Source organism: Trematomus bernacchii, unplaced genomic scaffold, assembly GCF_902827165.1.
Source record: "Trematomus bernacchii unplaced genomic scaffold, fTreBer1.1, whole genome shotgun sequence".
NCBI classification, from domain to species: Eukaryota; Metazoa; Chordata; class Actinopteri; order Perciformes; family Nototheniidae; genus Trematomus; species Trematomus bernacchii.
Genome location: NW_022987585.1, coordinates 190336 through 212774, shown reverse-complemented (window position 1 = coordinate 212774; position 22439 = coordinate 190336). Strand labels below are relative to the sequence as shown.

The 22439-nt window shown below is 38.8% G+C and overlaps 1 protein-coding gene across 1 annotated transcript in view; it reads right to left on the bottom strand.

Annotated features, from left to right (window-relative positions):
• The window catches only part of zgc:110329 (uncharacterized protein LOC550500 homolog), a 36245-nt gene extending 24391 nt beyond the window's left edge, over positions 1 to 11854 (bottom strand). Inside the window, exon 1 of the mRNA XM_034128337.1 lies at positions 11581 to 11854. Within this exon, the coding sequence (XP_033984228.1) occupies positions 11581 to 11667 (87 nt within the window). The 5' untranslated portion in view covers positions 11668 to 11854. The remainder of the gene's footprint in view (positions 1 to 11580) is intronic.
• Between the last annotated feature and the right edge of the window lie 10585 nt (positions 11855 to 22439).

The window sequence follows — 22439 nt, the reverse complement described above, 5'->3', positions numbered from 1 at the left end:
GACGCAGTGTTGGTGATGCTGACATTACAGAAACTGATGTGAGAGGAAAGTCTATTCACAATCAGAATACTTTTACTGACTGTACTCCAATTGTGTATTAAGGAACAAATACAGGTTGATTGTAGTATTTGTAACCGGAAATGATTTTTAAATGCACTTAAAAAGAGGCCCTTTTCTGCCTTTTTCTCTTTCCTGTAGTGTGTTCTATAGGTTTTAGTGCATGTAAATGGTCTGCAAAGGCTAAAATCCCAGTGCTCCCTAACCCTTTGTTTACTTCAGGAAAATAGTGACATCACTACGTAACACTCGCGCTCCTATTGGTTATTGCTCCAACACATTGTACGTGATGGAACAGAGGGTGAAAAGAGGTTATAAAGCATTTCTATGCAACTGTATGACTGTAAGTGATAGGCTAAGGGGCGGGACATCTCTAAGCGGTTGACCAATCAGGCAGTATGAGAAAAATAAAGAGCTTTTTGAACATTAATGCATGGAGACAACTGTTATATATCATAATAAAGTGACATGACCTTGGACTGAGGAACTAGGATGGATATTTTTAATTTAGATGGCATTATTCAAGCAAGGCAGATTGATTGATAATGCAAACATCGTTAAATGTTTATTTCAAATTGTTGTTGTTCAAATCAAACCAAGGAATGTTTTGGCATCTCCTCACTCCGTGTAAGCGCTCCACTGAAATCCAGACTAATGAACTTCTTTTAAGTGGATTTGTTTCCTCTTAAGGAAGGATTTGGCTCCAGCCCACATAAACCGAAACTTTATCCACTTAGAAGAATTATGCAGTGAATGAAGACGATGGACGGGACCCCGAATAGATTCAGACAGTTCACAATGATTGGATGAGCAACAAAACCGTGATGACACCGTGTGCAACAAGCCAACAACAACCTGTGATACCGAGGAAAGCAATCAGAGTTTATTTATAAAGCCCAATATCAGACATTCTACATTTGTTTCAGTGGATTTGTTAATGGGAGAAACCCCCCAGTTAACGGGAGAACCCCCCCCCCCCCAGTTAACGGGAGAACCCCCCCCCCCCCCCAGTTAATGGGAGAAACCCCCCAGTTAACGGGAGAACCCGTTACCCCCCTATATATTGTAAAAGAATGTGAACATCTTCCCTTAACTTCGTATGGTAAAATAAAGTTAATTCTATTTAATTGTATATTCTTATTGCACATTTAGATTTGAACTTTTTTGGGTTTACTTAATATGTTTGATTCTATTTTATGTTAAAATTGAGCAAAGAACAGATTTTCCCCCAGGATAAATAATATATCTGATTGTTAATGTAAAGGTGGGGTAGGTAAGTTTGAGAAACCGGCTCGAGATACACTTTTTGTTATATTCCATGGAATGCTCTTAACATCCCGATAGCAATGAATATCTGAAGTGCTTTGACAAAAAATCCATAAAAAAAAATGTCATCTGTGGAAGCCGTAGTACTGTAAAAAGCACGACCAATCATCTGAGCCGGCCCGGCTAAAATAACTGGATGGCCTACCTGCCTGTCAGCCTTCCATCTGTGCACAAACTTATCTCGTGCCCTCATTGGTCATGTGCGCGTTCGTGTGTGTTGGAGGAGGGGCTCTGTAACGGCCCGTCCACACAGCGGCGTGCGTTGAAGCTTGCTCCATTTTTGAGGAAATGACCTGCGGTGTGTCTCTCCCAGCATACACGCGGTTTGATTGGCTGCATAAACGGGATTTGATTGGCTGACGCTTCCACCGAAGCTTCAGAAGCTTCAAAAGTTGAACATGGCTCGACTTTTGCAGCGAGCAACGCGTAGCTACGCTCCCCACAATGCAGTTCGGCGAAGCGTGACGTCACCCCATTCAAGTGAATGGAGCAAGCTTCAACGCACGCCGCTGTGTGGACGGGCCGTAAGGAAGTGGCAGATTTTTTCCGGTTGTGTATTTTCAAATTCTAGCGCACTCGAGCTGGTTTCTCCCAAATGACCGACCCCACCTTTAATTAAAAGTCAGAAATTCACTTACAAACACAAAAGGAATTATTTTAATAGCAACAATTAAAATTACTCCATGGCCTAATTTTTTGTGGAGCTACAATTCTTCTTCTATTCAAAGGTAAACAACATGGCTCCGTCTAAAAATGATGCTTTAAAATGTGCTTTTATTAGTTTATCTTTGAAATGGCTCACTTTCTCTGCAACACTGAGCACTTCTTATTCTTATTGTTATCTCGATGCATTTCCTGTATTTCCTTTATTTTCAAAAGTACTTTACGCACTCCTACTAGGGATGGGAATTTGAAAGCAAATGTATATTCGACCCCCAAAAAACGGTTAACCGATTAACCGAAATGTACATATCCTATAAAAAATTAAAAAATGTGGGAAATATTTTTACAAAAAAGAAATTATTTTGAAAAATAAATAAATACATGTTCAAATAAGTATCGAAACCAAGACGAATTTGTCAGATGTATTGAACTGGTGATCACAGTTTGAACAGTTGACAGCTATAGGCCTACAGCTTTCATGCTTAAAACATAACTTGGTTTTTAAATTAAAGAGGGATCATACACGAACAACATAACCGGTTAGGGTAACGTAACCCTATTACAACAGAGATCAACAACCTGTAACAGGGCCTATGCACAGAATGCAGCTATTCAATACTCATTCTTGTTTAAGAATATGAGCATGTCTACTCAGGGGAGAGGCGGGTGCGGAGGCGATTCACAATCAGGCCAGCTGGAATTTGGGCATAAGATGAGGTTTGAGTCTACGTGATCTGCGTGTAGCGAGGGGCAGCAGCCATATCATTAGCTAGAACTAGCTAGATCTGATGGGTTTGGACATAAACGCGAGTGAAGTATAACCGGACGCGAGAGAGAGAGATCAGCACCTGCAGCTCTGCCCGCTGTGAGGGACCGGTGAGCGGAGCAAAACACACCTTTAGACCTAACACACTTAGCTATGGCAATGTCGTATACATTGAATTATTCCATTTGATCATATGTAATCAACTTAGGCACCCCTCCCAAAAATAAATAAATAAATACATAAATATTCATAACTCATATTTGAATACCTGAATAATTTCGAATATTCGAATATTCGATTAATCGTTCCCATCCCTATCTCCTACCCCATCTCGGTGCTCCAAAATAACTCCTGAAACCTTTCTGTATGCAATGTGTTTATTACGAATACAGGTTTCCCAGAACACAACACCCAAATATATAAAATGGGAATGTATGATTATGGGAACAGAAAATGGGAAAATTGTGGTGTTGCTGTAACAAGGCTGCATCATCTCAACCATCATCGCTTCAAAGTGCACACAGACCTCTTTTACACCCATAATATGATCAGGAAAACACAGATGTTCTACTTGAGTAAACACACCATTACAACAACGAAAATAAAGCATTCAGCTTCAGGAAAATGTACTGCAAAAATAAACTGTAAACGTAGTTATTCATCATATAAAAAGCAGGGATTTTAGCCTCTGCAGACCATTTACATGCACTAAAGCCTACAGGAAAGGGAAAACCCCAAAAAGCATAATAGGGCTCATTTAATAAAGTATTTTTTGTATAGCCGAGTCAAATATAGTGGAATAAACAGAATAACATGACATGGAGTGGAGTAGAAGAATTAAGAAAACTAACCAGAAGTGCAAAACAGTTTCCTGCCAATCAACTAAATGACCAGCCAAGTAATTGATGCAGCTCTAACTACTACTACTACTAAATATCACGGTATTTTTTCATAATTTAAATTGTTCAAGTGTTCAATACGTATGACCCAGCAGGTATTTCTTTATATGTCGTGTTTAGTCAGTCAAAACCCCAAAGATATTCACTTTAAACTCAAATATCTACATTTTTTAAGGCAGAAAACAGCATTTTCTCACGTTTACGCATGAAAATCACTTTGCATAAAATGGAAATACTCAAGTAAAGAACAAACCTCAGTACTTCAACATGGTACTCAATGTAGTACTTGAGAAATTGTACTGAAATCAGTATTTTCTGCCATTTCTGAACAAGAAATAGTTTAAAATCGTCCATTTTTGTTCTGTCAATCGACTCAAAGTGCTATTGTTGCATCTCTACCATTTAGTACAGTACTTTTGTAAATGTATTTAGATACTTTCCACTACTGCATCTGGATTATAAGATCACATGAAAAGGAACTACATCAAAAACATTATTAAGACTACCCAAGTTTAACCCTTTGAGCACGCTAAAAACCACTGCAACACATCTTTAGAGTAATGTTGACAAATTACACAAATGGAGTGTTGCACCCTGTTGGTATTTAACTGAGTGCTTGGAGAAGAGCAGACACACAGCGTTTGCTTCCGTGATATTGATTTTTCTATTGGAAAAAGAGGCAATCTGCTTTAAGAGCAAACGTCAGTCTGCTTCAACTCAATTTACTGCTCACAGCCTCCATAACGCACCGGCTCTGAGGCTGAATCTGGATCAGATCCCACATCTAAAGTCACTGCAGCTGTAATGAAGATAGGAGTGTGTAGCAGACTTTGTACCAGATGATCTGACAGTGTCCCCAAATGTCAGGACATTGGGAAGCTTATCTTTCAATCTCAGAGTCCAGTCATGGACAGGTTCACACTGCAAGCCTTAGAGCTCGATTCTGATTATCAGAGCGGCAGGATTTGTGAAGAAAGTGCAATCTTTTCGACTGATATGATTCACGATATTCGACGGATTGCTCATTTTGCATTATTACTCTCATTATACAGAGGATATGTAGCAAACAAATAGGTGTTATTACGAATTTAGGATACCGTTTTTAGGCTGAACTTTGTCTGCAGCTCAACAATACGTCATTCTAAATTATAATTAACACATATATGCCATTTAAAAATATTGTGCTTCCTGCTATTTGAATACATCACTAGTCCATAACTATAAACTTTGATTAATTACTACTCATTGGTCGGATGAGTGGTCTATATCAGACTGTCGCCAGCCTGTCGTTATACGTGAGCGACATCTCTAAGCAGGTTGACCAATCACAACAGAGCCGGCCAGCTAACCAATCAGAGCAGCTCTGGTTTCAGACAGAGGGTGAAAAGAGATGCTGCAGCACAGGCAGTATGAGAAAAATAAAGAGCTTTTTGAACATTAAAGCATGGAGACATGTAGAGACACTACATACTGATATACACCTGAACATCAGCAGGAGAGGACTCTTTAAAGTAGAGACACTACATACTGATATACACCTGAACATCAGCAGGAGAGGACTCTTTAAAGTAGAGACACTACATACTGATATACACCTGAACATCAGCAGGAGAGGACTCTTTAAAGTAGAGACACTACATACTGATATACACCTGAACATCAGCAGGAGAGAACTCTTTAAAGTAGAGACACTACATACTGATATACACCTGAACATCAGCAGATCGGACTCTTTAAAGTAGAGACACATACTGATACACCTGGAACATCATCAGGAGAGGACTCTAAGTAGACAACCTGAATACACCTGAACTCAGCAGGAGAGGACTCTTTAAAGTAGAGACACTACATACTGATATACACCTGAACATCAGCAGGAGAGGACTCTTTAAGTAGAGACACTACATACTGATATACACCTGAAACATCAGCAGGAGAGGACTCTTTAAAGTAGAGACACGACATACTGATATACACCTGAACATCAGCAGGAGAGGACTCTTTAAAGTAGAGACACTACATACTGATATACACCTGGACATCAGCAGGAGAGGACTCTTTAAAGTAGAGACACTACATACTGATATGAAACCAAAGGTCAGCTCCCAAAAGCAGAGATAACTTTATATAACATTAATAAAACCTACACTGTGAGCTTTTGCTTCACTTTCTGCATTAAGTCCAGACAGAAAGGTTGTCTGGACTGCTAATGGCATCAAACCACCCATGTTTAGAAGTAATATTCAATAATGTGCTGTAGGGTGAATATATTTCAACAAACACAGACAGTCAGGCATATTTACGGCGCTCCAAATTGAATATAACTCCGACAATGTTCCCGCAGATAAGTGTTGTTGGGGTGAGATGGAGGATCAGAACACAGCAGGGGTTTGCTAGCGGAGGATCAATCATATTCACGTCTTCATGGCCTGTTGGGTCCTAAATTTAACTCTAGGACAGTAATAATCAACTAAAGTGGCCTGAGAGTTGGCGCTGGATGGATATCGACCATTTTCTAATTAACAATGAACTCCTGGTGGTTATTTTTTTTGTACTTTCATGTGAATAAGGTGCCAGAGTACATAAAAAAGCATCAAATAGACGGATAGATAGAGGTTGTTTATAGAGAGCGATATGCCCTCTTCTAAGCCCTGGATGACCTAGAATCCTGAAGAGGAGAGAAAGTTTTGTAGAATTGAGGATAACTGTGATCCTATAAATGTTTATTTCACACTAAAACAGCTTTAAAATGTTTTTCACCTCTCTCCCTGGTAGAAGCAGTTTAATGATTTTTAACCATATCCTCACTTTCAGGATGGCAGACGTTCCAGATGATTAATATTGTCTGAATATTTAGCAAATACAGAGGCTTTCAAATGAAGTAAAAAATAATATGAATCTGTCATAAAAGCCTATTGTCCAACCTTTCCTAAGTTAAAGAGGCCCTATTCAGGGATGCAAACTCATCAGGTATGAAAAAGGTGACAAGGATCCGAGCCCCCCGACCCCACGGAATATCGGCTTTAAAATGAGGAATAACAGGATGTTAGCAGTCAGAACAACTAAAGCAGCCAGTGTTAATAACAGAAAACGCCAAAGAGTCACATCTAATAGAAATATATTTAAGCATTTATTTTAATTGTGTAGCAGTCAGTTTATAATTTTGGCAGGACTGTTGAGCATTTTGAAAATGTATTTTCATGCCTCTGTGCAAGGCTTAGTCTTTCTATCTTTATAGCCAGTGGTGTAAAGTAACTAAGTTCATAAACTCAAGTACTATACTTGGGTACAATCTTGAGATACTTGTACTTTATTTAACTATTTCAATGTTTTGCTACTTTGTTCTTCTTCTCCTCTACAGTTCAGCGGTAACTGGTGTACTTTTCCTCCACTACATGTATTTAATAACATGTATTTAAGTAACATTTTGAATGCAGGACTTTTACTGTAACAGAGTATTCCTACACTCAGGTACTTCTACTTTTACTCAAGTACAAGATCTGAGTACTTCTACTTTTACTCAAGTACCAGATCTGAGTACTTCTACTTTTACTCAAGTACCAGATCTGAGTACTTCTACTTTTACTCAAGTACAAGATCTGAGTACTTCTACTTTTACTCAAGTACCAGATCTGAGTACTTCTACTTTTACTCAAGTACAAGATCTGAGTGCTTCTACTTTTACTCAAGTACAAGATCTGAGTGCTTCTACTTTTACTCAAGTACAAGATCTGAGTGCTTCTACTTTTACTCAAGTACAAGATATATACTTATACCACCTCCGTTTATAGGCTATGAAAGAAACTATTTGAAAACGAAGGCTAAAGCTAACGTTAGCAGATAGTGACAATGTATGCTAGTTAGCTAGCTCAACGATTCATTAAATAATATTGCGACAGAAAAACTTTTCAGTGCACATCACGCTCTGCCGCTCCGACAGGCCCGTTCTAACAGCTGTTCACCAGCGGTCCAGTCTGTGCCACAGTGACTCCGGACCGCTCAGTTAATATTAACGAACGCACCGTAGGTAATGTAGCTGCTGAAGCTAGACCATCATCCCGGAGCAGCAGAGCCTTATTATACATCCATGAGCAGAGCCGACAGGCAGGAAGACTTTAAAGAGTCCTCTCCTGCTGATGTTCAGGTGTATATCAGTATGTAGTGTCTCTACTTTAAAGAGTTCTCTCCTGCTGATGTTCAGGTGTATATCAGTATGTAGTGTCCTCTACTTTAAAGAGTCCTCTCCTGCTGATGTTCAGGTGTATATCAGTATGTAGTGTCTCTACTTTAAAGAGTCCTCTCCTGCTGATGTTCAGGTGTATATCAGTATGTAGTGTCTCTACTTTAAAGAGTCCTCTCCTGCTGATGTTCAGGTGTATATCAGTATGTAGTGTCTCTACTTTAAGGAGTCCTCTCCTGCTGATGTTCAGGTGTATATCAGTATGTAGTGTCTCTACTTAAAGAGTCCTCTCCTGCTGATGTTCAGGTGTATATCAGTATGTAGTGTCTCTACTTTAAAGAGTCCTCTCCTGCTGATGTTCAGGTGTATATCAGTATGTAGTGTCCTCTACTTTAAAGAGTCCTCTCCTGCTGATGTTCAGGTGTATATCAGTACGTAGTGTCTCTACTTTAAAGAGTCCTCTCCTGCTGATGTTCAGGTGTATATCAGTATGTAGTGTCTCTACTTTAAAGAGTCCTCTCCTGCTGATGTTCAGGTGTATATCAGTATGTAGTGTCTCTACTTTAAAGAGTCCTCTCCTGCTGATGTTCAGGTGTATATCAGTATGTAGTGTCTCTACTGGGACATGTCTCCATGCTTTAATGTTCAAAAAGCTCTTTATTTTTCTCATAGTGCCTGTGCTGCAGCACCTCTTTTCACCCTTTGTCTGAAACCAGAGCCCAGTCTGCTCTGATTGGTTAGCTGGCCGGCTCTGCTGTGATTGGTCAACCGCTTAGAGATGTCCCACCCCTTAGCCTATCACGTACAGTCATACAGTTGCATAGAAAAGCATGTTTGTGTTTAGTTAGGGTGATTTAGGCCCCAGCTCCATGGGAACGCATACGGCAAAACGCATCGGAGTAACGCAAACGCAACCGCAAAAAACCTTCCGCCCCCACGCAATATACACCGGATTGTGTCAAGCTACACGAGACAGCTCCGTTTACATCCAAACGCTGGAAAAGCTGCAGTACATATGCCTAGCCTGTACGTGGCGCTGTAACTTCCTCCACAAAAGCAGCAACTTCCTCCACAAAAGCAGCGAAGAAGAATGGTTGTCATGGCTGCACTTCTGTGTATTCTCCGCGGTGGGGGCCGACAGAACCGGGCAGAGTTTTTCGCCGGTCAACGTGTGTTAAAGTTTAAATCTTCCGGACAAAATTATAAAAGTGCCGGTCAAAGGTCTTCTTTGTTATTTATTGAGCTTTAAAACAAATGAATAACGACGATATAATGATATATGATAATAAAATACACAGAGCCTGTCTCTTTTTCCTCTCTTCTCACAGCGTCAGTGTCTGTCTCATGCAGCAGCTGATCCTGTAATGATGACTCGACAGTAAAAATAAACATATTTATAACTAGTTTAGGTAGTTTGAGAGGTAATTAAAATAGCTATTGTTGTTGTTAACGAAACACATCAGCAATGATGCGGGGTACGCGGAGAGGTGGGGAGAGGTGGGGAGAGGCGGGGACAGGCGGGGCTATGAAACGGATGACCGTATAGGCGACCCCACGGCCCCGTTGGACCCCCCAGAGCGCTCCGTTCCCAGATCTATCCACCTTTGGACCCGTTGTCGTTTGCGGGGTCTGTTTCTACGTTTCCGTTACGGCGTCGTCGAGCTTAAAGGGCTATACGCATGAGAAATATGCAGATTCAACCCGTTTTCGTCCCCGTGGAGCCTAGGCCTTAGCCTAATGTGGGACATTTGTTTGAAGGTTGCTCCACCCTCATTTGTGATTGGACATTTGAGAAGTCATGTGATTTTGATTCACCCTATATAAGTGTGGGTTAATAAGAGAAAACGATTATAAAGAGTGTGAAATACTAAACTCTATTTAACTTTTGCTTGAATATGTGACTCACTTTGGCCATCTTATTATAATTGTCCTTAACATACCTGTGCTTTGTTGGATAAAATATACATTTAAATGTCTTCACCTGCTACAATCCTATTTTATCATCCAATAAAAACAGTTTGGGTAGTGATGAGGAGGGAAATTTTATTAAAAAAAAAAATCAGTTTGTTGACCTTGATTCCAATGAACCAGAAGGCTCTGAACATGCCTGGACATGTTTTTTAAACTGGTTTTGAAATAATACCAACACCAAATGTACCTTTATTTAACTAGTATTAAGTACTTTAAATAACATTTCCCATATGCATTATTAGTATATATTAAAGTATATGAAGTCATAATATGAACATGAATGGCAGAGGTGGAAGAAGTACTCAGATCTTGTACTTGAGTAAAAGTAGAAGTACTCAGATCTTGTACTTGAGTAAAAGTAGAAGTACTCAGATCGTCGACTTGAGTAAAAGTAGAAGTACTCAGGTCTTGAGTAAAAGTAGAAGTACCAGAGTGTAGGAATACTCTGTTACAGTAAAAGTCCTGCATTCAAAATGTAAGTAAAAGTAGTAAAGTATTATCATCAAAATATAGTGAAAGTAGCGACAGTAAAAGTAGTCATTGTGCAGATTGGTCCATTTCAGAATAATATATATGATATGTTTTATAATGATTGATCATGAAAGTGTTCTCAAAGCTGGTAAAGGTGCAGCTAGTTTGAATGACTTTGTATACTGCAGGGTAGCTTGTGGATTTACTCCAGGTGGAACTAAAGTCTGATTTAACACTTGATTATATTTCACATCATTCATCCAAATCTGTAAAGTAACTAAAGGAATTAAATACATGTAGTCGAGTAGAAGTACACCATTTACCTCTGAATTGTAGTGGAATAGAAGTACAAAGTAGCATACAATGGAAATACTCAAGTAATTTACAAGTATCTCAAAATTGTACTTCAGTACAGTACTTTAACACCACTGCTGGATTTAAATCAATAATAAAAGGCGCTTTTCAGCCTGTTTCTCTTTTCTGTCGGCAGATCTCTTTGCCCACAGCCTTCCCTTTAACTGCATCCAACGCCCTGCACCACCGTGCTGTTTGCTACCAGTGATCGATTAATACTGATAAAAACAATAAAAAAATGCAATTAATAACATCCAATTATACTGTAATGAATTATTACATGGCCAAACATGATTGTAATAAGAAAGGATTAACAAATATGAGGATGCATGATGTTTATCTTGCAGGCTAACCATGCATCTTGCTAGCTAGTAGCCCCAAAACCCCACACCAAATCCCATTAGAAAATATGACAATTGAACATAGCATGGCCCTACATCAACAAAAAACGTTTTATATCATAATGTATGACTTACATGTTAATCACTATAGACTTCTGGTGAATACGGCATGAGTCCTAGCCAACATGGGGCTTTTAATCTCAATAAATCTGTAGCAAAGCTGCAACAAAAACGCCCAAAACTGTGGATGAAAACAGGCTTTATATGGAGGAGATACGTGTTTAAAAATCTAATTGTGATCCAGATGGTTGTGCTCATTGTCTGATATACATGCCGATGTGTACAACAGATGGTATAGATTCATAATATGTAAAATATGATGTGGTAACAAGAGTGCATAAGCAAGGAAAATATAAAACATTAAATTCACAGTTTTATGTATGAGGTTTGGCGAGGTGATGCTAGTGGGTGTTTCGCATCCACTACCATTAGCAGACACTGTTGCAGATTAAAATAGCTATAATAACGTGAACAAATGCACAGGAAACTTACCGAAAACAGCATTGAGTAGATATTTAAGGTGAATTTGATGAAGTAGTAGAAGTGGTTTGTTTTCCTTAATTCAGAATAGGACGGCATGGCTGCTGATGCTAACAAGCTAGCGGTTAGTTCAGGGGAAATGATAATAACGAAACATCAAATATTCCTAATGAAATGGAATACGATTTTTAACAGAGCTAGCTGTTTTTTATAAATATAGCAGCCCTCATTTCCCACATACTAACGTTGGTAAAGACCGCAACAATAACCACTTCCGCTTGGCCGGAAAAACAGTCCACGCTTTGTTTTGACTACCGTCTTAAAGGGGCAGTGAACACATCATCACTATCTAATTGGATTAGGATGATGATGTTTATTTACTAAATACAATTAAAATACAATAAATATATACAAATGAATAAAATGGTTAATATATAATAATTTAAAAAATCTTTCCCTATGTTTACTATTAATAAAATAATAAAAAAACACAAGAATATAAGACTATTAAAAGATAAATGTAAAACAGACATTGAGGTCAGAAAAGCCTTGTATCAGCAAAACAGGTGTGGACCTATACATGGTAATATGCAGCTCATAGGATGACATTTTAACAATGTATAACAGCATATAGTCACTGAAAGAAACAATATATATATTTAATTACATTTGGTTTCCATCTATTCATGTTTACTGACTTGAAACTTGAAAGACAGAGGAACATGCTTTGAAAATAACTAGTAAAGGAATTATTTACTATGGGGTTCTGCTTTGACCTCGGATCACAGCTAATCCGTTGCTTCTGGTTGCATCAGTTGTTGTTGCCACCCCTTGATGGATATATGGCATCTGGTGACATTACTCATGCTTTCACAAATAGGTTAATGCACTCGGCCATGTTTACCCAGGTAATTATCAGCACAGGTGTTTAATCTTCTGAGATGTTCTCATAGAGAGATATAGAAAGAGATGCATCTTGTTATTTAACTTACTGTTAATATGATGTGTGGGGTGGAGGCGATGTGAGTGATGCCATTGTATTCATACTGTTTTAATTGGGGTCAGTGGTGAGGTGATGTTAATGAGGTAAGTGTATTTCTTTAGGCTGTGGTGGCTGACTGCAAACAGTGTGGCACCATCATCAGGTTTTCTCCAAAGAAAGAGCATCATAAAGGGCATTTTATCATCTCTAATCCACTTAAACGTTATGAAAGAGGGCACTTCATGTTGTCACCACTGGAGGTGCATCTTAGGGGGCATTTTAATCAAGATTTCGTGGAAGGGCACCATAGTGGACAATTGATAATGTTGTCTCCACTGGAAGGACATCCTATAGAGACCTTTATCATGTTTTCTCCACTAGAAGTGCATCTTAGAAGGCATTTCATGTTTTCTCCACTGGAGGGGGGCATTTAGAGGGCATTTGATCATGTTTCTCCACTTGAAGTACATCTTAAAAGGCCCTTCATCATGTTTTCTTCACCGCAACGGCACCATAGAGGGAACTTGATGTTTTCTCCATCATCTCCATTGAAAGGGTACCTTGACCACCACTGCACTCAACATGCCGTTGGGCAAGACACTTCACCCTAAATTGTTCCTGTCGGTATTGTCCACAGTATTCAATGTATTAGATGACCTTATCGGGATTGCTTTACTGGAAAAGCACCAGATTGAGTGTATTTTCTCTGCATAAAAGCCACCCTAGATGGCACTTCATCAAGTGTTCTCTACTCTGAAGTCGCCAAAGGGGGCCCTTAATGATGTTTTTTTTCAATGTAAAGGCATCATAAAAGGCGATTGATCAGGTTTCTCCACTTGAAGGGCACCCTTGAAAGGACAATTCAAAAACCGATTGTCATCAACAGGATATATTATGTTATCATGCACTGTAGTTCCAATGCATGCTGGGATCTACTGTAGTCCCATGAGATCATGAACAAGTCAAAAGCAAATAAAGGAATGAATAATCATGTGCCTCTCAGTAAGACCCACATTTCAGCTTCTCTAACTCACTCAATTAATTGATCTTTGTTGAAGGAACTAAATCCGTCACCCCTGTGCACGTCCTCATGCCATTACGCTGGCAGCAAGCCATCTAAGAGTCTCACATCTTTCACAAATAATTGAATTTTAAGTTTCAGTGGGAGGAACGACAACACTTAGCCCGAGCTCCTGAAAGCCAATCAAAATTGAAAAGGTCAGAAATAACCTTTGGATATTTAAAAAATGTCTTCATGTGTCTGGGCCTCGGAGACAGTTCATATGGACTGAGTTTATATTCAGGAAGCAGCTCATTTCTTCTGTTAACTCATCTGAATCCTACACTTCCTCTGCCAAACTCATTTCCAAACTCATAGCCACACACACAGTCGCTATAAACTGAGAGGGGCATACAGGTATATAACTTTCATTAAAAATCTCATTTGCAATTCCCATCTTGGCAATACAGAGGCAGCTCTTACCAATGATGCATACCAATTGACAGAATGAGTATATTTCTGCTGTTTTATCTAGCTGATTATATATGATTGAGTCTGATTCCCACTGCAGATAGCAATGCTAATGTAATCAGTTCTATAAAACCACTTTTCATTACTCGTTGGATTTGTAAAATTTATTTTTTCATCAGTGGAGATGAGAGCAATGAGGACGTTTCCAGAGAGACAATTATTAACTACTGGACATCGTCTGCTGATGTGGTGAAACTGTGTAGGGGATATATTATCTCATGTAATCCATCATAAAGGGTTTTAGCATCTATACTTGTTATTATGATGGACTGGACACTACTGTCGCTACACTACTAGCTCTTTTAAGGTCGCAAACGCTTTACAACGACCCAAAACTCTTCCATCAGGAGAAACGTGCTGCAGCTTCAGAAACAATGCAGCATTTAGAGAACATTCAGCAACTTGAGGAAACATGTGCAGCGTTTACTAAAAGCTGCAGAAACCAAACGCTGAAGAAGCTCAAACACAACGGAGACCAGGGGACACTAAAGAGTGACGCACACAGCTGGGAGACCAGGGGACACTAAAGAGTGACGCACACAGCTGGGAGACCAGGGGACACTAAAGAGTGACGCACACAGCTGGGAGACCAGGGGACACTAAAAAGTGATGCACACAGCTGGGAGACCAGGGGACACTAAAAAGTGATGCACACAGCTGGGAGACCAGGGGACACTAAAAAGTGATGCACACAGCTGGGAGACCAGGGGACACTAAAAAGTGATGCACACAGCTGGGACGGAGCGCTTGGTAACGTTCAGGATTATAAAGTTGAACAACTGTCTCTGTTGTTGGATTATTACTTTCAGATATACTGACAAACCCTTACACTTATGAGACAGACTAACTCTGCCAACAGTAGGAAAACTTAATAATGTGTGTGATGTACTTTCTACTGAAGAGAGGAAGGGGACGGCTCAGGAGTTTTACTGCATATGTGAAAATGAGTTGTGTGAAGCCTTTTGTGGCTCCAGAGGGAGCTCCATAGAGTCTGATAAACTGTCTGAATTGATGGTGAGTCAGTGTCTGTTGAGTGTAAAGACTACAGGTCTTAAAATGAAAGGAAATATGTCTGTAAATGCGACCTCTCAAAGCCCTTTTTCTCACAGTTTAAGGTATCTTTCCCAAGGACACTTCAACATTCTGACTAAAGGGGCTTGGAATCGAACCAACGACCCTCTGATTGATGCACGATCATCTAGAATCCTGAGCCACAACAGCTCGTGAATGTAAGGCAGAAGAAGGATTTAAATAAAAAACAGTTCTGCTACGTAGATCGATTTTGATTATTTGTCCAAACAAGAATTATATTTCTGCAAATACTTCTTTGTACCTCTGTGCTTTTACACCCAAAAGGTTTGCAAGTGTGTATTCATGTTTCCACCTATAGGTTGTGAATGTGTATGTGTTTTTGTGTGTGAATATCTGTGTGGATATGTGTGTGTGCAAAGGTTTAATAATAATAATAATACATGTTATTTATATAGCGCTTTTCCTGGTGCACAAAGCGCTTACTTTCCATTCATCGTCATCCCTTCGAGGAAACCTGTCTCATTGTGTAAAAGCTATAGAGCTAATTATTCCTGCTTTCTTTCTCCCTGCTAACGATACTAAGATTAGATTTCTCCTATTCATTAAAATGTCACACCTTTTATAATGTGCAATAATAACAAGACACCCGGCGCTGATGATGCCAGACCTGAATATAGTTTCTTCACACATTAATATGAAGAGTGAGGTATTTATGTTTTGATTTATCTACAATTATAAAGTCTGTGACATATTTGAAGCCACCCACATCCGCCATTATTATATATTATTACATAGCTCAGTTGAATACTCGATTCTGATTGGTCAATTCTGACATTTCAGAGGTCAATAGGAATATGTCTGCCTTTGTCTCTTTAAAGTAGAGACACTACATACTGATATACACCTGAACATCAGCAGGAGAGGACTCTTTAAAGTAGAGACACTACATACTGATATACACCTGAACATCAGCAGGAGAGGACTCTTTAAAGTAGAGATACTACATACTGATATACACCTGAACATCAGCAGGAGAGGACTCTTTAAAGTAGAGATACTACATACTGATATACACCTGAACATCAGCAGGAGAGGACTCTTTAAAGTAGAGACACTACATACTGATATACACCTGAACATCTGCAGGAGAGAACTCTTTAAAGTAGAGACAATACATACTGATATACACCTGAACATCAGCAGGAGAGGACTCTTTAAAGTAGAGACACTACATACTGATATACACCTGAACATCAGCAGGAGAGGACTCTTTAAAGTAGAGACACTACATACTGATATACACCTGAATATCAGCAGGAGAGGACTCTTTAAAGTAGAGACACTACATACTGATATACACCTGAACATCAGCAGGAGAGGACTCTTTAAAGTAGAGACACTACATACTGATATACACCTGAACATCAGCAGGAGAGAACTCTTTAAAGTAGAGACACTACATACTGATATACACCTGAACATCAGCAGGAGAGGACTCTTTAAATTCACGCTGCCATGGAGGTAAAAATAGCTTTTCTATAACTTTGAAAAATATAAATGTTTTTCCTGGAATCAGTACCTGAAGACAGGAGCAGCAAAGTGTCTCCATTAACTCCAGCAGCCTGATTGTGATCATTAAATCATCAGAGGAGAGGTGAAGTAAACAAATCGTCTTCATCATCGTCCTCGTCTGCATCACCTGCAACTAACTTGTTAGCTGTGATTGGATCGAGAAAAAAGCCCTTAAGCGATATATTTATTTTGGTGATAACACCTGGCATACTTCAATAACTAGCAGCTATAAAGCCCTTTTCATAAAAAGTGACATTTTAATTCAACTATTTAGTCTAATCGAAAGTAATTTTTCAAGCCCAGTTTGCTATTTAAAGTTTCTTCGTCTAGAAGTGGATGAAAGAGGAATCGGATCTTTTTTACTCAAGTAAAAGTAGCACTACTAAATTGTAAAAAAATATATACTATGTTAATAGTTAAAGTCCTGAAATGAAAAGTCTTCTTAAAACAAAAGTAGCAGCATCAAAATATACTAAAAAGCACCAAAAGAAACATACAGAATGATTGCTTAATATATTGTAAAAAAAAAGAACAAGGGTATATCTTTGGGTTAATGTTCATTTAAATTTGAAACAATTATGTGGATAAAACTGGATAATTGAATTACCATAGTTCATGACATACATTTAGATCATTTTAATTGAATAATATCAGTCCGTGAGTGCTTGATTAATGCAGTCTGTCAAAATCCTCATTAGAAGAAGCAGGATTGATTTGACGTCACTGTCATTTAGTTTCACTCCCGCTGACCTTGTTCTAAAGATGTCTCAGATGAAGATGTATCGTAAGTGGCATATTGATTAATGGAGGAGAAAAAGACAAAATGGCAAAATGCACCAAAATCCAAACGGATTTCTCCATGTGATTTTGCAACCCAGTCTCACGGCATTTCGTGTTATAGTCACGAAATTAATTTAATCTATTGATTCGTGTTCACCAACACGATTTTCGCATTTTTTTCGTGTCACACAGAACGATTTTAAATGCAATGTATTTCTATTGGTAGTATGTTTCGTGCCTGCACCACATCTTTTTGTCCGGTCGGGTCTTGGAAGACCAGAAGCTGTGTGGTTCATAAAAACATGTTCTTACTCAATATCTTACCCTAAGCCTAACCCTATCCCTTTTATTTTAAATTGTATAATGTCTGAGTTTTTTTGCCGTCAGTGAGGAAAAGAAATGGCTCAGAGCCTCAGAATACTGACATCTGTATTTTTTGTCATCTTTTTTTCCTTCTAATTTCTTATTATTTGGTGCAGGCACGAAACATACTACCAATAGAAATACATTGCTTCTAAAATCGTTCTGTGTGAGAATACTGAAATCTGTATTTTTTTTATCTGTTTTTCCTTCTAATTTGTTATTATTTACATTGCTTTTAAAATCGTTCTGTGTGACACGAAAAAAATGGCAAAATCGTGTTGGTGAACACGAATCAATAGATTAATTTCGTGACTATAACACGAAATGCCGTGAGACTGTGTTGGATTTTGGATTATTGCAGAAAATAAACTCTGTGTCCAACAAATGTTTATGATTCTTACACGTTTAGTTCAGCAGGTTAATCTCCACATGTTAACACCACTTTATGATTTCTGAAGTAAAAAGCTAATGTTGGGCTATAAAGGAACTACAGCACGGTCACATGACTTCACGTCACCACCACTAAGCTAAAGGTGGCTAATGTTGGGCTCTAAAGGAACTACAGCACGGTCACATGACTTCACGTCACCACCGCTAAGCTAAAGGTGGCTAATGTTGGGCTATAAAGGAACTACAGCACGGTCACATGACTTCACGTCACCACCGCTAAGCTAAAGGTGGCTAATGTTGGGCTATAAAGGAACTACAGAAATCTACAGAAATCTAGGTGTAGTCATGGACTCTGACCTGAGTTTCAACAGTCACATTAAAACAGTTACTAAATCAGCCTACTATCACCTTAAGAATATATCTAGGATTAAAGGACTAATGTCACAGCAGGATTTGGAAAAACTTGTCCATGCTTTTATCTTCAGTAGACTGGACTACTGTAATGGTGTCTTTACAGGTCTCACTAAAAAATCTATTAGAAAGCTTCAGCTGATTCAGAACGCCGCTGCTCGAGTCCTCACTAACACTAAGAAAGTGGATCACATCACTCCTGTTCTGAAGTCCTTACATTGGCTTCCTGTGTGTCAAAGAATAGATTTCAAAATACTGCTGCTGGTTTAAAAAGCACTGAATGGTTTAGGCCCAAAATACATGTCTGACCTACTGCTAAATTATGAACCATCCAGAACTCTCAGGTCTTCAGGGACTGGTCAGCTTTCTGTCCCCAGAGTCAGAACTAAACATGGAGAAGCAGCGTTCAGTTATTATGCTCCAAATATCTGGAACAAACTCCCAGAAACCTGCAGGTCCGCTGCAACTCTTACTACTTTTAAATCCAGGCTGAAGACTTTTCTTTTTGCCGCTGCTTTTAATTGAACTATTCACATCTTAAACTGCACTGTAACTTTTTATTCATGTACTTTTTATTCATGTACTTTTTATTCATGTACTTTTTATTCATGTCTTTTTTCTTTTAATGTTTGTTTTATTATCTTTTCTTTTTAATGACTGTTTTTGAATGCCTTTGTCTGAATGTCTTTCATTTTTGTAAAGCACCTTGAATTGCCTTGTGTTGAAAGGTGCTATATAAATAAACTTGCCTTGCCTTGCCTTACAGCACGGTCACATGAATTCACGTCACCACCGCTAAGCTTAAGGTGGCTAATGTTGGGCTTGATGAGTCATTCATTCTGTCAGTGTGATGGTTATAGCTTACATTCCCTAGTTAGCCAGATAGCTAATATTTGCAATCAACCAACTAGTGAGCGTGAGCTATCTAAAAAGCTGGCTAACAAACGTCAGCTATATATCTATCTCTCCCATGGAGCTATCAATCTGTCTAGTTAGCGAACATTAGCTGTCTAGCTAGCTATTAGCACATTGGTGGGTCTCTCAATTGGAATTAGAATAAATATTTAACAGCCTATGGTTGGACTTGCAGTGCGGACTTGTGTCAGACAGTGAGAGTAATTATAGTAATTATAGTAATTATAAATATAGTTAAAGCCGAGTTGCTCTCATACAGCCAGCAAACATTGACATCAATTCCCCAAAATGCGTTATTTGGAAAATGAATCACATATTGATAATCTAAATGGTGAGTTTCTTGCCTGGATATGTGTTAGTTCTTAATAACAGTTCATTAAAAAGCTTATAAGCTGTTTCTTTGGCAAGTAAAGGTTTATAAAGCTGCTGGCGCAATGCAAAGTAATAGCATTTCTGCTTTTACCGGCAGTACCAACACATAATAAGGCAATGTGGAAGTGCCTGAGAGCTGGCAAAGCAGAAGGTGAATAGAGCTACAGGTCATTCAATTGTCATGGATGTGCAGTGCAACAGGGAGCTGATGTAAATAGTGTGAAATGGGAAAGTATATCTTATCAGCGTGTGTTCACCTCTTTAGCTTGTCCTCCGCTGACAGCTGTGATGGAGAGGATCCCTGGAGAGAAGCTGTCCTTCTGCTGGAGGACCAGAATCACCGTGACACCATCTGTACCGGGATCATCGTAGGAGGAGATAAACATTTTGATTGGTGTTTTGCCGGGGTCATTGGGGTAGGAGTCAGATCGCTGACGGTATGTGAAAAGGAGACATTACATTATAGAGCATACCTACAGACAGAGGCCACCAACATTAGGTGAAAACAATGTGGTATTTTATCAAAACTTGGGCAAGAATTGTGTCTCTGGACCAAGTGTTTGGGACAGACAGATGGAGAAATGCTCTAACTGACACCTTTTTCTTATCCTCAATTTAATACATTTGAATAATAATACATTTTATTTATATAGCACACTTTAAAACAACGTCATCTCAAAGCTTAAGAGCATAAAAGGTTAGAAAAACATGTAATCACAGTCTTCACACTCAGCATTTCTTCGTCTGTTTTTAGTAGAAGTACCTCACGAGGACCCACAAGAGGAACAGGGGGTTCTGGGTAATCTGGCATTAACTTGGAACAAGGCTGCATGAAAGCTGGTGCCTGCAGGCGATGAAGATGAGAGGACGAGGAGAGCGAGGGAGAGGAAAGTGGAGTGTGTCGGATGTGAACTGCATGATGTTCTGAGCTCTGTTTGTCGTGCTAAATTATGGCCTGACAAAAGAAAACTGTCTGTTCTTTTTCCAATATTCTTCCCATGGTTCCCTGCTGTGTGACGGATGCTCTGTGTGGGAATATCACCTCCTCCTGCTGATGAATGCTAATCATGTTGTGGCTTTAACTATGGAATATAATACCGTGGGTAATGGAGCAACTGTGTGCATTTATTCATGAGGATATTTAAACAATTGGAAATGCGTACGGGCTCTGGAGAATTTAAAACGGGCAGAAATTGTATTATTTTGTTAGAAAATGCATTTCAAGGGACCCAAGGCCACTTCACATGGTGGAAGGACAGACAAAAAAACAAACCAACAAACAAATAGGGCAAATAATGAAGTCAAAATAAATAAATAGCCGTAGCAGTGGAAGCAGGGGTTAGGGGTCAAAGGCCACGGTGAACAGGTGAGTTTTTAATGATGATTGGAGGAAGTCCAGGGAGGCAGCATTGCTCTTAAATCCTGTATTTATGAGCTCTGGAAATAAGAAATGTTTTCTGTGTTTTAGAGGTGCCTTTCAAAGCACCGAGGACCCCTAACAATTTAGAAAATATACTTAAAAACGACACAAAAGGACAGGAACAGGGAACATGTAGCACTACAGGCTGATCTGAACAGGTGTCTTGCCTTCATTTATATATAGAAATGTATTTATAAGGATAAACATTTGTCTGTACATATGTTAAAAGTCCACATATATACTTATTATTACAATAAGCAGTTTAAGATATGTCTTCTTCTTCTTTAATTCCAACTTACTGTATTTTCTAAACCTCTTTTTGTTGTATTTGTATGTATTGCTTGAGTAAAGGATGTGGGTACTTCGTCCGCTTCTTCCCGGTTTGAACAAACTCTCTGAAGATGATATTATTGTTGATCTTAGTGAATTGTGAATCTGTGTTTAATATAAAAATTGTATAGAAGAAATTACGATAGAAATATACAAAGAAATAAAAACAATATATTTGAATTAAAATCAAAACGTCTGTGCTGATCAAGATAAAGGTATTACCAATAAACATCTTTATTATTCAGGTTTTCCTTTCATGAGTGCAGTCATTATTGTCGAGTTCATACAAGGTGTCGGGGAGTGTTATAACTATAGGATGTTTACAACAAAACATGTAAAGGAACCGTCTCTGAAGCATGCTCCATTACTGTAATTGATTGTATCACCGTGTGTGTGTGTTCACTTCCTGTAAATCAACTGAAGCACGTGCACTGACTGTAAATCCACAAGAGGGGGCAGTGAGCGGGAAGACATTATAACAGAGAGACCCTTCATTACATTACAACATGTCTAAAACATGGGGGGACATTAGAGGGGGAAATGTGTGTTTCATGCAGTGGCTAATTATAGGTTTTTGGTCTTCACTCAAAAATCCAAATATAGGAGTTTATTCTATTAATTTGTAGTCTATTTGTGTCTGTAGATTTCTCCTAAATCCCCAAATGTTAGCATTAGATAAAGCCTCATTTGTATGTGCAAACACAAGATTTCAGAACATGCTGCAGCTTCAGAAACAACGCAGATATAAAAACACAAATGTTCCAAAAACACAT